Source organism: Solenopsis invicta, chromosome 3 (genome assembly GCF_016802725.1).
Source record: "Solenopsis invicta isolate M01_SB chromosome 3, UNIL_Sinv_3.0, whole genome shotgun sequence".
Lineage (NCBI taxonomy): Eukaryota > Metazoa > Arthropoda > Insecta > Hymenoptera > Formicidae > Solenopsis > Solenopsis invicta.
The window spans coordinates 27,232,982-27,248,129 of NC_052666.1; the positions used below are offsets into that span (position 1 = coordinate 27,232,982).

At 46.9% G+C, this 15,148-nt stretch overlaps 1 protein-coding gene across 3 annotated transcripts in view; it reads left to right on the forward strand.

The window, feature by feature from the left end:
* LOC105207872 (GATA-binding factor C) overlaps positions 1 to 15,148 on the forward strand; it is an 86,650-nt gene that overhangs the window by 59,440 nt on the left and 12,062 nt on the right. For all 3 annotated transcript variants that reach the window (XM_039446435.1, XM_039446437.1, XM_039446436.1), the window contains exon 5: positions 9,970 to 10,104. In XM_039446435.1, the coding sequence (XP_039302369.1) occupies positions 9,970 to 10,104 (135 nt within the window). The remainder of the gene's footprint in view (positions 1 to 9,969; positions 10,105 to 15,148) is intronic.

A 15,148-nucleotide genomic window follows, 5' to 3' on the forward strand; every position in this document is an offset into this window, starting at 1 on the left:
AGAGAGAACAACTGATCCACAGTCGCTCAGATCGTAATGAGATTAATGGCAAAAATAGTAAACGTTTCGCCGCGCGCGCGTTGCATCACGTCGCGCTGCTGCAGCCGTGATATTTCTAAATCGGTATTAACGCTCGCGTACGACGAACGTTATATGTCAAATATAATTTTTATCGATGGCGACATTGGCGAGCCATTTATTTTAATAGCTCGGGGCAGCGTAATTATCCGCCGAGACAACTCTACATTAACTGCATAATAGCAAAACCAATTATTATGTATTTTCCTCGATACATACCGTCGATGCCCGTCGTGAATGCAATATCGTTGCACGTCATACGAAATCCATGACGTCGATCATTCGAGTAGGATTTTGCGTCGCTGGATACATCTCCGATGTCGAGTCAGCGGGGAACGCACGGAGGTATCATCTTTCGCGGAAAAAACGCGATTTTGTTTACTACCGGGGTAACCTGAAATTTCCAAGAAATTTCATTTTTATTCTCGAAAATCATGGATTTCATTAGGATTTTATTAATATTCGGAAACATTTCTGAAATTTTTTTTGCTTTCAATTTTATCTTTCCGACGAAATTATTTGTTCGATTATTTTTTCTGACAAATGATAATCGATTAGTAATAAATGTGGCATACAACCAAGCACATTTTCATGTGATTAACTTTTTTTTTTTTTTTTAAATCAGTGACAATAGAAGACAATAAATCGTTCCAAATTGCGTGTTTAATCATGTTTTTCGATTTTTCGGCGAGTACTTTCTATATTTTTAATGAACGAGATCCGTGCATTGTGGATAAATCGTTAGATGCTATTTAGTTCGTATTATTTATTTTTAGTATCTTTTCAAATTTAATATTTAAGTGGCTTTTCTTTGTGATTGTACTGATCAAGGAGCACAAAAAAAAGAGAGATATAATATAATAAATCTATTTCAAAGCTGCATTTATACAAAATTGTCTAATCTTGGCTGGAATTTTGCATAAAATTCCTAGAAAATCCGGGAATTTTCTCAAGAAATTCTTTTATAAAATTGAAGTAAATACATCATATTGTGAACGTGTGTGTCGCGACACTGTGACCCGAGACGTTCCACGAGACGGTTCCGAGTGACACAGGCGCGTATTATTTGTGCCAGGGAGCTTATTAACCGGGACGCCGACCACGTACGTGTACGTATATGTACGGCTGCACGCGTGTACACCTAACACAGGCTGTTTATCATATAGATTGGCTACCATACTTCGTAGTAGCAGCGCGATGGTAATGGCTAGGCTCTCTCTCTCTCTCGTCCTCTGGTACCTTCCTCTTCTCTCCCTCCCATCCTCCTTGTCTCCTTCTGCTGAACGCTGTATCGATACCGCGAGATCGGGCCGCACGATGCACCTCGTAGAACGCGTGCAGCCTCCCAATCCACTGGCGTGGGACACACCGAACACGCGTGACCCGTGACGTTAATTCGTTAATTGTGAACATTTCGGTGGATGGTGAATCGATAAAGTCGTATACTCAAGTGTGAATATCTTTCCTCGAATTAATAAAAATTATTATTATTATTGTGTTTTTCAAATAAACGCAATCACTTCTGTAAGTGGCGGGACCCATCGAGCTCGTATTTCTCTCCGAAGCACGTTTATATTATCGAGATAAAAATATGGACTTTTTACACGCCTTTATCGCGCACATAATTGAACGCTTATGAAATCATAATATACAGGATTAAATGCAATAAACGCAATTCTATTATTCGACTGACAATCCGGCGATTAATTAGGTAATTATGCGAGTAGCGTTGCGCCGTTCGCGCCGCGATAAGGTGGAATTAGATGGATTTAATAAATGTATGCGTACGACATGCATGAAGCGTACGACCTTACTTTCCACGATTCTCGGAACGTTGTAATATACGCCGCGCCGAGGTATCCTTGAGACTTCGATAAACGGATGATTTCGCGCGGAATATGTAAGTACGGGCGGAGAAAAATTCGAGAGACATCGGATACGCGCGGAGAAGGCGCGCGCGATCGTTTAACGCGTTAATGCGAGAGTGCGTACGAGTGACCTTACTTTCCACATTTCTCATTGGCGCCGTATCTTCGAGTCTTCCAGCAAAGCGCGAGGATTAATTCCGACTTCACGTAGGAGTCGCGTAAAAAAAGAACAAAAAAAAAACAATCTCTTTGAAGCTGCAGGCTTCACTCTCGAGCGCGCGATACATTTCGCGCGTGAACTGTTTTTCAAAATACGTTTCCACGTCGCGAGAGATCGGCGCGATAACTTCGCACGCGTATTACCGGTTGGATTTTGCAAAGCCCGAGACAACTCATCTGAATAGCGAGAAGATTGAGAATGTGTCGAGGAAGTTAATGGGCTTAGTTGCAGAATCGTGGAAATATATCGATCCCCTGAAACTAGAACAACCACATCCTATTAGCCGGAGCTATTGTACGTCGACTTATAGTAATAATAGTTTTATCATAAATGTGACTTGTGTAATCCGTAACACATAACGTTCTCCCTGCTTCATTTATCATCGTTAAGTAATTTCTGCGAACGACCGGTGGAACGACTCGAGGTACCACTATCCGTGATGCACTTTTTGCACGGACCCGAGCATTGTTCGTACCCCACCCTAGATCGCGACGTGGGGAGAGAAAGAGAGAAGGAGAGATATGAAAAGACAAAGATAAAGAGAGAGAGAAAGAGAAAAAAAGATGAAGAGTAAAAACGGAGGAGGAACAGGGGTAAAGATATAGGTAAAGGGAAAGGGTAGCGATGCTACGGAGGAGGAAAGGAAGGGGGGGGGGAGGAGAGGAGGGCTGTGTGTGCACGCTGCCGTGCACCAAGAGCAGCCGGAACGCGAGCTAGTGTTAGGAATGTGGTACCACTACTTGTCACAGTCACAAGCGCGCACGCCGCGCAGTACCGTCGGTGCATTATATTATGCGCCTGCCGCGCGCGCCGTTGCACACAGGCGCATGGGCTGCCGCGAACGCGCGAGCGAGCAAGCGAGCGAGCGAGTAGCCGGAGTATACACTGGGCGACGTGCCGCGTATTTATTCGTATTACACACGCCGCCTCGGGGTGCGCACTTCCCCGAGAGAAGCTTGAGATATCGCCGCTCGCCACCGAGACCGGAGACGATGCGCTCTCCGCGTCGCGTCGCGTCGCGTTGCGTCGACCCACGTGCTCGAAAACGCTCCGTCGAGAGACAGAGAGAGAGAGAGAGAGAAAGAGAGAGACCACGCCGTGATTCCGCAACCTCGCCTCGCCAAGCCAGCCCTCCCGAGCCGGTTCCACGTGGTCGACAAAATCGGTCGCGCGCGAACGCGCATAATAGAGAGCTGTTTCTTTGCATCCGGACGCGAGACCGTTCGCGCGCGAAGATCGCAAAACGGAATCCGGCCCAGCTACTTTCGAATAATAATGCGAATAAAAGCAGGCCCACGCTTCCGTCGGTAAGAAGTATAGGGGAAGGGCAATTCGACGACAAAGAAGGAGTATGACGAAGAAATTGACCCACTGTCTTCTCTTATCTTCTCTTTTTTACTCTCCTTCTCCGCATCCGTCGCCAGCGCTTCCTATTATTTATTCCGCTCTATCATTGGCAACCGCTGTTACTGCTGCTGCTGCTGCTGCTGCTGCGGTACGAGCAATTTGTATCCCGAGAACAATGTTTGTAGCCGAGCGTGTATCGGCGCGCTCTGCCCGCCCGTTCCCTGCCGCTTCTAGTCACGATTTAGTCAAGGATACACGGAGATCGTTATCGAGGCTACGCTCGTAAAACGATAGTCTCTCTCTGGCGCGCAATGCGGACCTGCGCGCACGGAAAAGTGTCAGCCGATTTCGTTGCTGATCCCTGAATGTAGATCTCTGGCGTTCCCTTTCGAAACACGGGCCCCCTCGACGAGACTCTAACGAGATCCCAAAATGCCAGAACGTCTTGGAGAAATCGATGCCGCACGGTGCAACACACTTGGCGCAACGTCACTTACCGAAACTAATTGTTTCTCCGGTCTTCTGGAAACGACGAGGAGGAAATCCTTCTCCGACATCGGAGCTCGTGTAACTTCCAATCGAAAGACTACGGCGATTCACGCGCGATAGAACCGGTATATGCCAAGCGAGGACGATTTTTCAAAATTAATTGTCAGCGTGTTATCGATCGGTCATGACACGCGACATCGGGAGAGTAAGTAATTATTGTCGAAGTGCGTCCGGGGCAAACACAGACGCACATAGACGAGCACCGATCTTGTCGTTCCGAATGAAGATCGGCTTCTCAGAAGCGATCGCGACGAAGACATCGTCAAAGTGTCATTAATCATCTAACAGCTAATTTGATTGTTATTCATTTCGCAGACAGCTCGTGGGACTACGTTAATGTCGAGACATTTAATTAATTCCTGCAAAATATTTACATTACATATCTAATTGATGTAAGAGAACTAATCATTGCCTTAGGCAACGTAAACAATGATATGCATTATGATTAATTAATTACTAGAATTTAATATTTGCGCATTCTTTGTGCGGACTCCGTCTCGATGTTGAAAGCATCAAGACGAGTTAACCCGTTTGATTGAAATATCGGTCGGAATTCTTTCGGCGAGATCTTTGAGTAGCTTCGACTATACGGGGAAGTGCAAGCGCATTGCGTATAGCGTTATTAGGATTATCGAGAGTCCGATCATTAATCAGTACATCGAGCTAATTAATAATGTATAATGGCCTGGTCCGGCAGACAGATCCCGCGATCTCACGCTATCGTGTTGGTATTGATATCGGTAGCTATATTCTCCGGGCAACCATCTTTTTCGTCTCGTTTTCATCTTCTTACAGGATTAGCACATTAAGGATTATCGCGATAAGCGGACGTAACAGCGTTTCCGTCGTTTCTCCTTGCCGTAGCGTCACATTTTTGTTCTCATTGGAAACGTTAACCAGACAGCACGCCCATTCAGAAAGTGTCTCGAGACTCTCGTCTTCTTTAAGATGCCTTAAAGACTTTGCCAAAAGACGTCTGACACTCGTCTGCAACACTTTTGAAAAAGCTGTCCGAATTAAATTATTCCGCATAACTTTGGAAACTTGAAAACGACGAAAAAGATGTAAAAGATGTTTTCAAATCTTTCAGAAAAATTTTGAATAATTTTTTATAAGAAATTTTTTTTTTAAGAGAGCTGTTTACAACACCAATTGCGATGTCAATTGAATCAATTTAAATGTAATATTGTTTATAAAAATGTTTAAAATCAATTAAATCTTGAACAATTACAAAATATATATTATCATTGACACTTGTGTATATAAATTTTTCGTCTGTTAACAATAACTGCATAACACTTAATTATTTTATAATAATCCAGATGTTTATATGTTAATGATAAGAAATACATATTTATCTCGGGATTTAAGTCATCGAACGTGTGATTGAGCGTGGCCGTCGCGTCGGACCGAACGTCGAAGCCGATAATCCAGTTTTCAATTTCGAGAATGACGCATTCTTCAAGTCGTCTTGCTCATTCGCTCGCTCGAAGAAGGCACGAAGATCGTGAGGGCAAATAAAAATACGATTCTCGTCGAGAGACAGAGAGAGAGAGATCTTTCCCTCTTCTCCATCTTCTCCTTCTCTTTCTCCTCGAGACGTTGAGGCGAGTCGATGTACGCCGTTGGGGTGGCAACGAGGGGGTGAAACAAAACGAACGAGGGAAACGCGAGGTCGAGAGGAGGAAGAGAAAAAAAATAGAAGAGGAGCGAGGAAGAGAAAGACTGACGACTGCGGATCCGAAGCCGGTGGGAAAGAAAGGGGGAGTGGGGGGAGGGGAGGTGCAAGAGAGTAGCGGCCACGGGAAAAAGAAAGCAAGAGAAGAGAGATAAAATAGGAATAAAGGGACGGGAGAAACGTAGATCGCCGCGAACTTCAGAAATGTCATATCCGTCAGTGTCCGGAGCTCTGCCTTCTGGAGGCAACCGGTTCCAAACGCACCCGGCAGCAGCGGATGATAAAGTATTGTCCGCGCTCGCGCTCGCGCGCGAGTCCCCGATACGCGCGGGGGCAATTACCGGGAGCCCGTCCTTCGCGGGAATATGCGCGCGAGTGAAATAAATTCGCCGTGGACATAGGCGCAACGGTTCTCCGCTCTCCGCTCTCCGCGAGCTCCGGATTCGAGATCGACGTCGACGTTACCGCCGGCGAGATATCGCGCGCGCGCGCGAGCGCGAAAGAGAGACTCCTGTCCCGCGGACGACGGGGCAGGGACAGGACTTACCGTGGAGAACGAGAATACTTTCAGGGCTCTAATCGCCCAGCAATGCGTGCACGACCGTGCGTGCCGCCTGACCAGTCAGTCGCTCTCGCACGAGGGAACATTCGGACGCATCGTCGTCGCCGTGCCCAGCGGTCGAGAGCCCGAGAGCCCAGCGATATTTCGAGATCGTGTACCGGGAGAAATAATTCCGTGTCGTAACAAGCGCGGAATGGATTTTCAACTTGAAAATAAATTCTCAGTCGAGTTAAATGTGTCTCGACTCATAAGCCGTTAAGCTGCTTAGAAATAGATTAAGTACCAAAACGGTTCATATTCCGAATGCAGGATGCGAATATCGCTTTTGACGATTTCACTCGACGAAGAGAAAGAAGGAGAGAGAGGGAGAGTTCGCTGGCGAAGGCCGTGTTTCCCGTGCACGCCGTCGTATTCTGTGTTCTCCACCGTCGTCGAATTATTCTCCATTTGCTAATGATCCCCCGGACGGACAGTCGGAACCCGCTCGTCTGGAAACTCGTCCCGTATTCTCGTTTAATAACCATTAGCCGCGCGACGTGACGGCCGGTAGGTGCCGGTCGGCGATTTTCGGATTGTCCCAACCCACCCCCCGCCCGAAGGGGCGAGGGTGTCAAAGATCTAGAACAGATAGCGGCGCGGCTATATTGATGAGGTGGCTCTCCGCGTATTGATTCCAGGGCGGAGGGTTTTCCCCGCAACGAGCGCACCCCGCGGGCCCCTTTTGCTACGCGCAAGGGTTGATAAGATCCGCCAGATAAGGCATGATTACACACCGCACCGTACCTTCCTTCTCTCTCTCTCTTTCCTCCTTCCCTTCCGACCCTTGCGCTTCATTCTCGAGGTAAACAAGGGTCCGTGCTCGCGATGGACGTCGGGATACAAAAATGGATCGAAGAACGATGGTTTTTACCGAGGTAGCGTAAATTCGTCGCGCGTCAAAAATAGGTGCACGATTGAGAAGTAAAAAAAAAATATGTTATACACTCATATTAATATGACAATCTTCCTCTCCTAGGAGATGAATCGAGCTTCCTTACGGCATAATTGCGTTTGGCAGTTGCTGCTTATCTCTCGATCTCCGAAATTCTTTTTCACGACGTTCGCTACAATAACCAGGCACGCATCGACCACCTCGGAAACTGCAAGCCCTCGATCACGCACTGATCCGCGAATTTGTCCCCGAATATCGATGGGACGCGAGACTGCGCTCGAAAGAGAGGGGACGCGCTTGAAAAGCATTGCGAGAGTGAAAAAAAAATCAGAGACACTCGGTTGTCTACTGTCTCAGAGTTCATTGTGTGTGACGCAACGTACGGGTCGAAGGAGGGAAGTTTTATGTCCTGCATATGGGGACACGCGTGCTATCCCTCTCGCTTGAAAGAAATTTCAATAAGCTCGCTATTATGCGAGTCGGCGGGCGGGAGGTTCCCCTGTATTTTGTGCTTTCGCCGACAATGACGCAGGTATAGTTTCGCTCGACGGTGCCCTGCCTTTCCAGAGTGCCAGGGTGCAGTGTCATCTTGAGGCGGGGGGGGTTAAGTGGTTTGTGAGTAGGGGTGAACAAGGGGCGAAAGTGGAGGGTCAAAGGTGGGCGCCGTTCGTAAAAGAAACATCTTATGCGCGCCGTCACCGCCATTATCTTGGCACAGTGATTGATTTTTTTTTTAGGTATTCATCTTATTAGTTATATGTGCCAAGTTTTAAGCAGTTGTCTCTCATATGACATGCAAATAAAATACATTATTAAACATTTATATCATTACATTTGTACACGAGTACGAAACATTAATTCGAGATCAAAGGTATACTAGGCTCGAACTCTGAGAGAAAAGTGTTTGGCATTTGCGACTGTAATTGCATAGTAAAATTATTATGATTAGAGACAACCATTTTTACAGTTGGTATTGCTACGGCACTAATAATAACAAACTTGTGTTTATAGTTGTGCTATGAAAAAAAATTTTTAAAGATATGGGTGATAAAAATAAAATGGACATTGCTATGTACTAATAATAACTAATAGCTATAATTGGCATGGCTAGAACAACTATGAATGTATAGTTGGTTTAAAAAATGACTATAAATTATATGACAGTTAAATTATGGTAATTGCACACGTTCTCTCTCTCTCTCTCTCTCTCTCTCTCTCTATCAATGAACGTTTGCAATACAATTTCAATAATTATTATAATATTAATTAACAGATATAAATATAATAATCGAAATAAAAACAGTTCATCACATTGAATGTTGCGTACGCCTGGCAATAATAATTCCAGGCCCGTAATCTCGAAAGGGCTAAATAATATCGTCCATTAATTCGTCTCGGTCAACGTCCATTGCGCCTAAAATTTACCTGCGGCGTACAGTTTTCGGTAACAGTATCATCCATTAACGGTTAAGTGGTTCAACAGGAAGAACCGGAGAAAAAGAGGGACGGAGGGTAGAAGTGAAAGGTGGATACGTATACCGGGGCAGGAGCGGAGAGGAGAGCGCATTTTATAATACGGATCCGACGGCGGCGGGATACCTGCTGCCATTCCCCTCTCTCTCTCTCTCTCTCTTTCTCTCGCGTTCGAGAGTGCATTCGCGCGCCACATCGCCGCGCTGCACCGGTCCGGGAGATGCGGGGAAATAAGCCGCGGTTAGTCCCCGAGGGATAAAACGGATCCCGCTTCTTTTCGTTAAGTGTTTGCCACTCGCATGCCGTCGACGAGAGAGGGTATACAGGTGTACGCGCGGGGCCGAGTTTTCGAGTTTCCCACTCCCCGAGAATGGGAGAGGCTTCCTCCACGATAAGCTTCTCGCTTCTCTCTTCGCTATCGGCTCTCCTCTCCTCTCCTCTCCTTTCTTCTGGGACACGTCGATCCGACCGACAGGCACGCAACCAGCCAACCGGGAGGGATTTTGAGGGGTTGATGTGTCACGCTAACCCGCGTCAAGCTTGTGGCTTTTTGATTCCGCGCATAAGCCGATGGATCGAATGCGCTTCTGGCGTGGGAGTAGACAGACTCGAGGATACTTGAAAAGAGTATTTCATTTCGCTGCGCGTCTTATAATCCTTTTTCGTATGGCGCGAGTCCGATCGCGATTTTCATGCGCCTCAAATTGTTTCGAGAAACAATTGGAGGAGTAGTTTAAAGGAATGATGCGCATATGTATATGTAAGATAAAAATTTGCCTCTCGTTTCTTCGGTGCATTTATAAAAACTAACACGTGTAATAATCTTATTGCTTCCTTTTTGACAATTGATAAGATGAAGATTGATCAACAAATCTATATACGAATTTTAAGTGTACACAGAATTTAATTAAATTATGGTAATATTTCCTCGCCATTTTTCTAATAGTGTCCTATACAATATTTGCACACGCTAAGAAGATTAGAGAATTAAATTAAAAAACTCTATATACATATAAATAGATCTAACCCTAGCAAGAGATTGAGGATCTTTATACTCTCTATTGCTGATGTTTTAACATTCATACCGCATAAAGATCGAGTAGCTGTAGCGTCACAACAATATTTGCTTTACAGCTTGCGGTAATCGAGAGTATCGTATCTTAATATCGCTTGGGTTAAATCTAGCCGAGATGATCGCGCGACGATCGTCCAAAACGCCAACGTGACGGGTGTGATATCTGTGCCTTCTCTTTTCCAAAACTGTCGCTGCAGAGTGCGGCGAGACGGGCGGGCACCAGCTGCGCCAACTGCAAGACGGCGACCACGACTCTCTGGCGGAGAAACCAGGCCGGCGAGCCAGTCTGCAACGCTTGCGGGCTCTACTACAAGTTGCACAACGTGAGTAACACTCATTAATTTATTGCTTCTCGCCCGCGCCGCGCGGCGATGCGCCGCGAAATCGGTATATGACGGTTCCAAAATTGCGGCTGCCTTTTCCCGTGATAGAATACGTTGGTTCTCGTTGTTGAATGAAACGTTGTTGCCAGCCAGCAGATTTCGCGCAGACCTCGCGGCTTGCTCCATGTGTGTGCAACACGTTAATTAGTCGGTTAATTGAGACGGAGAAAGTTATACTCTGTTTTTTTTTCCGCGCCGCTGGCAAGTTTGGGTCTTGAATTAATTCCCAATATCTGTCGTGGACAATCGCTTATTGAACGATACCGTTTCAACGTCTTACGTAACACAATCGGATAGATAAACTTCGCGAGTGATTTTCTACTCGGTCTACTTTATCAACGGGATTGACAGGTCGTAAGCGTTCTACGCAAGTTTCATTCGCGGTAGGCGCCACGTCACAGTACGTATTTTATCGGCAATCTCAAGCGGCTTCTAGACACACTCAATATTATTGTACAATATATCTCTATAAACAAAGTAAAAGAAAAAACTCAATAAATAAATCCTCCAGACGATCGATAATATTACGTAATGATATTGAGCGTCTAACGGTCTAGAGAGAGCTTTAGGAATCTAGGGCACACATCGGTACAGACGACTTGCGCAAAACACTAAGGTAAAAGGAATATTTATATTTCCTTCTGCTACAACATTATTCCCGTCGGAAGCGGCCGCGCGGGTGGCCGTTTGCAAACACACAAACCCACGCACACGAGTAGTTCCCTCGAGACAATGAAGGCACCGCCGCCGCGCCGCGGAGGGGGATCGCCGGTGTTGTACCAACAATTAGGATGCTTTCTGGTTTGCCGGACGTGGTCCTTACACACGTACATAGGCCGCCTGGAAGGGGTGGAGCGTGCTCAACGGCGTGTGACACCGGAAGCGCCGGAAGCGAGCGCCGCGGCACGAAGGGGGACACGATAAACGTGATCGAGATGGAAGGGGTAGACCCAGAGCCCGGGAGAGCATCGCTGTGCTTTTTTCTTCTTCTTTTTTCTTCTCGTCGAAAAAGATAATTCTTCGACGCACCCCCGCGCGACGACGCACAGCGCGACCGGACTGGAGGACCGTCGCTCGCTGTTGCTGCCGATGGACTTCCGCGAGACGGAAATCTCGAGGATGACCGAGAGCGTGTGGGCGACGGCCTTAATAAGCGAGACACGCGTCGCGACGGTCTCTCTAGCAAAGGAATTTCGCCGAGTTAACGAGTTCACGAGATAAAACGCGCGCGCCATTTCTCGCGTGCCTTTGCTTTTCGGGTAAACGGACTGATTTTTAAAGCCGCGAGGATTATTTGTAAAGAAACGGCACGTGCAATTTCCACTTTCCCGGGATTTATATAAAATTACTTATTAGACGTTATATAATTTATGCGTTTCGATATTTTACACTTACGCAATTAGAAATCCCCCTCAAGTTATAAAAAATATTCCAGGATATTACTTTCCTTCTTTTATTCGCGTTTGAAGGATCTCGTTTATTAGAAGAAATCCCGTCTCTGTAATCAATTGATAGAGATACGTGACTATTAATATAATAATTCATGGTTGTCTCCCGATCTCCCAAGAAGTTCTCGGCAACAGCAGCGGTAGCAACAGCGGTATTATCGCGACGAGATTAAGCGTGCGATAACGGGCGGACGGGAGAGTGGATGGAGAAAAAGAAGCTGCGTAAATTCGGACGGGCGATTTGCTCGGCGATGGACCCGCACAGTGCATCGCCTTGTTTCCGGCGGCGGGGGACTGGGTAAGACAGAAAGCCCCACTGTGCCGGGGGGAAGGGGGAGGGGGAGGCAAACGTGACGAATGTCCGTGGCGCGGTGCGGCCCGCTCGCGCAGAGAAATCGCGAGCCAATTAGCGCGCGCTGCAAATGAATCCTCTTTCACCCGGTTTCCCCTCCGTCCTCCCCGACGGCGCGGCACGGCGCGGCGCGGCGCGCGCTCTGCGGGCCCTCTTTTCCCTCGGCCTTATCGCGATTAGCTTAGGAGAGATTGCGTCGACTGGAAATCAAGATACGCAGCAGCCAGACACGCTGCCACGGATACGCCCCTGACACACGCGGGGAGGAGGGTAGGAAGGGAGAGCCGTTTCTTGCCGTCTCCTCGAGGACGACCGCGGATTTCTATACTTGTCCTGACATCCGTTGCTCGAGATGCGCGCAAGAAAGTGAAAACTGGTGGGCCACCGAATTTCAGAAATAGAAACGCATCCGTGCAGCCGTTAGTGATTGCAGCCTGTCATTACGTGCGCGCGTTATTTCACACATTCGATGCAGGTAGAGTCACTGCACGATTATCAGCGAATAACTGTTTAAGAGAAAATTAAAACAATAACATCTCAAAATAATAGCGTGCAATTATACTTTTTAAACCTAATTTCCGTACAGAATTTGATTAAGATATTATTTTTTACTTGAAGATGCAGTTGAATTAAATTGTTTTTATATATTCACTGATTGGTTCGATTTCTTATTTGACCGTGATGCAGTGACCCTGTGCCTCGAGAATTGAAAAACTTAAATGGGAATGCTAGACGAGGCATGTGAAAACGCGATTAGATTAGTTATAAGGCAATGGACACTGCTAATGATACATATAGATACAGATTTTTATACTGCATTCGCATTCGTGTGATGCAAATTTTTAATGCAAAGACTTATAAGAAGCGATTTCTATCGGTCGAGAATAAATCTTCCAGATTTTCCATTTCACGTTACCGTTACATATTTTTTTACCCTGCTGTGCATTTCGTACTCGCTACTTTGAGACTGTATTAATGTATGAGGGACTTAATGGCGAACTTCCGGCATCCCGAATGCATGCCTGCGGGAAAGGGAGCGATCGCAAGGCGAACGCAGCGCGTTTGCTTCGCGGAAATGAGAAGTCTCTTTGCTGAGCAGCGACCGATTTCAATCGGGTCCCTTCCCACGACCAGCAGCAACTCCGATTGTTCCGCAGTTCGGAAGAAACATTTGCCGTTTCCCGAATACGCCCGCTTCCGCTTCCTCGACGGCGATATCTTCGGGGAGGAGGGACGAGGAGGTCCCTCGGGAAGGGAAAAAGAGAGGTATCTTTAGAAAACAAAATGATAAAGAGAGAAGAAGGAAGATTACCCAGGGAGAAACGTGAGGCCGTAATGGATACTTAATACTCCGAGAATTTTCCTCGTGGCGGATAGGACGCGACACGAAGTTTTTCAAAAGCGAGAGAGGACCGACAAAAGGGCCCGCCGTTACGACGGCGAATCGAGGCGGGGCGCAATGAAACGCTTTCTTTCGACTTGGAGCGGAGGCAAAAGGTCGTCCCCCGGCTACCACCGTCGGAGAACCAAGCGACGCTTGTCGCCGCGGCGCCGTTTTGCCTCGTCCCGAGAATGAAAAGCAAGCCGGACCGCGGTAAACGAAGTATCGAGTTGCCATTGTCATCGAGCCTCTCGATACCCATTGTCGATTTCTCTACCACGGTGGAATCTAATTCCCTGTCTCTTCTTCTTCTTCTTCTGCTCCTTTCTTCCGTCTCTGTTTCTGTTTTGCGACCGTGCCGAAGAGCTTCCTCCCCCGCGAGTCCTCAGCTTCTCCAGATTTTTTATCGGTCGTTAAAAGATTACACGTAGACAATAAATTTGCCCGTTGTATTTTTATTTGCGTTAAAGAATTTTTCTTTTTTTTTTTACGACGAATACCATTCCAATAACTGGTCCATAACTCAATTTACTATATTTATAAGGGGCAACGTGTCGGTGAGAAAGAGGAAAACTCCAAGACGGTTATACCTACGAGGATTCTACAAGTTTTTTTATTTTTTTATTTTTTTTTATTTTTTTATTCCTCGTGGCATTCGTACAACACTCGCGCGGATTCCTCGCGCGTCAGTCGAGCGCAGAGCCGTACTCGCGCGTGACACGTGCACACACGCGCACGCAGATAGCCATAAACCATGGCCCGGAGTGGTTGGAATAGGTGACTGTCTCCGTTGACGTTAAGCCGACACATTACAGTCTTAGCGCCGGGGCCCCGTGTCCGAATCTTTTCTTCTTCCACGGCTCAAAGATGCGAGGGAAGAAATGGACGAAGCGAGCCGAAGAGACGGCTCTCGAAATAGTCGATGCCGACGCACTTTCGACAATCGGGACGCGTACACGCGGCGATTCAATGCTATCTCAAGATGATCCTGAAGATCTCTCGTGCTAATCGACTGTCAAGGATCGAATGAAAATTCCCTCCTGGACAATTAAAGATAGACACGCGTGCAATCTTAGCTTCTTCGCTTGGATGTTGAAAAAATTATTTTCCGAGTAGTCTTAAAAACTCTGCGTCTTTATACCTAAACGTTTTTGCAGTTTTATTCTCATTGGAAATGCTTTGTTAGTATCGAGATGCATTAAACGAAATCCTGACTAACTGGTAAATTATTTCGGAATTATTGTTAATTGCCGACCGTGGAGGTTAACGTTCAATTACCGTTTCAGCTCGATCACGGGAGATTTTTATCGAAAGATATTATCGTGAAAGTTGTTTCCGGAGTTTCGCCTTCGATAGGGAAGACCGCGACGAATCAATCATTTCGGTGGCAGACATATTTCTCTTCCCGTCTCTCGTACTTGCGCCGTCTCTCACGCCGAGAGTTCCCTTTCTCTTTCTCTCTCTCTCTATCGCTCTCTTCTCTCCTCCGACTTCTCTTGCGAGATCTCCGACAGGTCGAAGCGGGGGTGAAGGAAGGTGGAGGAGGAGAAGGGACAGGATTGGGTGGAGAGAACGACAGATCTGGCGTCGTTAAGATAGAGCAGGCCGATAGCGCTCCATGGCTAAACTCAAACACGCACACGCGACTCGGCTTCGAGCTCTCTTCGCTTGAAAATACATGGATTATTCGTGCCCAAACACCAAGCTACCGGGTGCTCGGAATATGGTAATCGTCGCCCGAAACCAGCCTCACGCGAGACATGGCTATGCGGGGTCAGCAAGGTCACGCTCGACTTTCGTGGC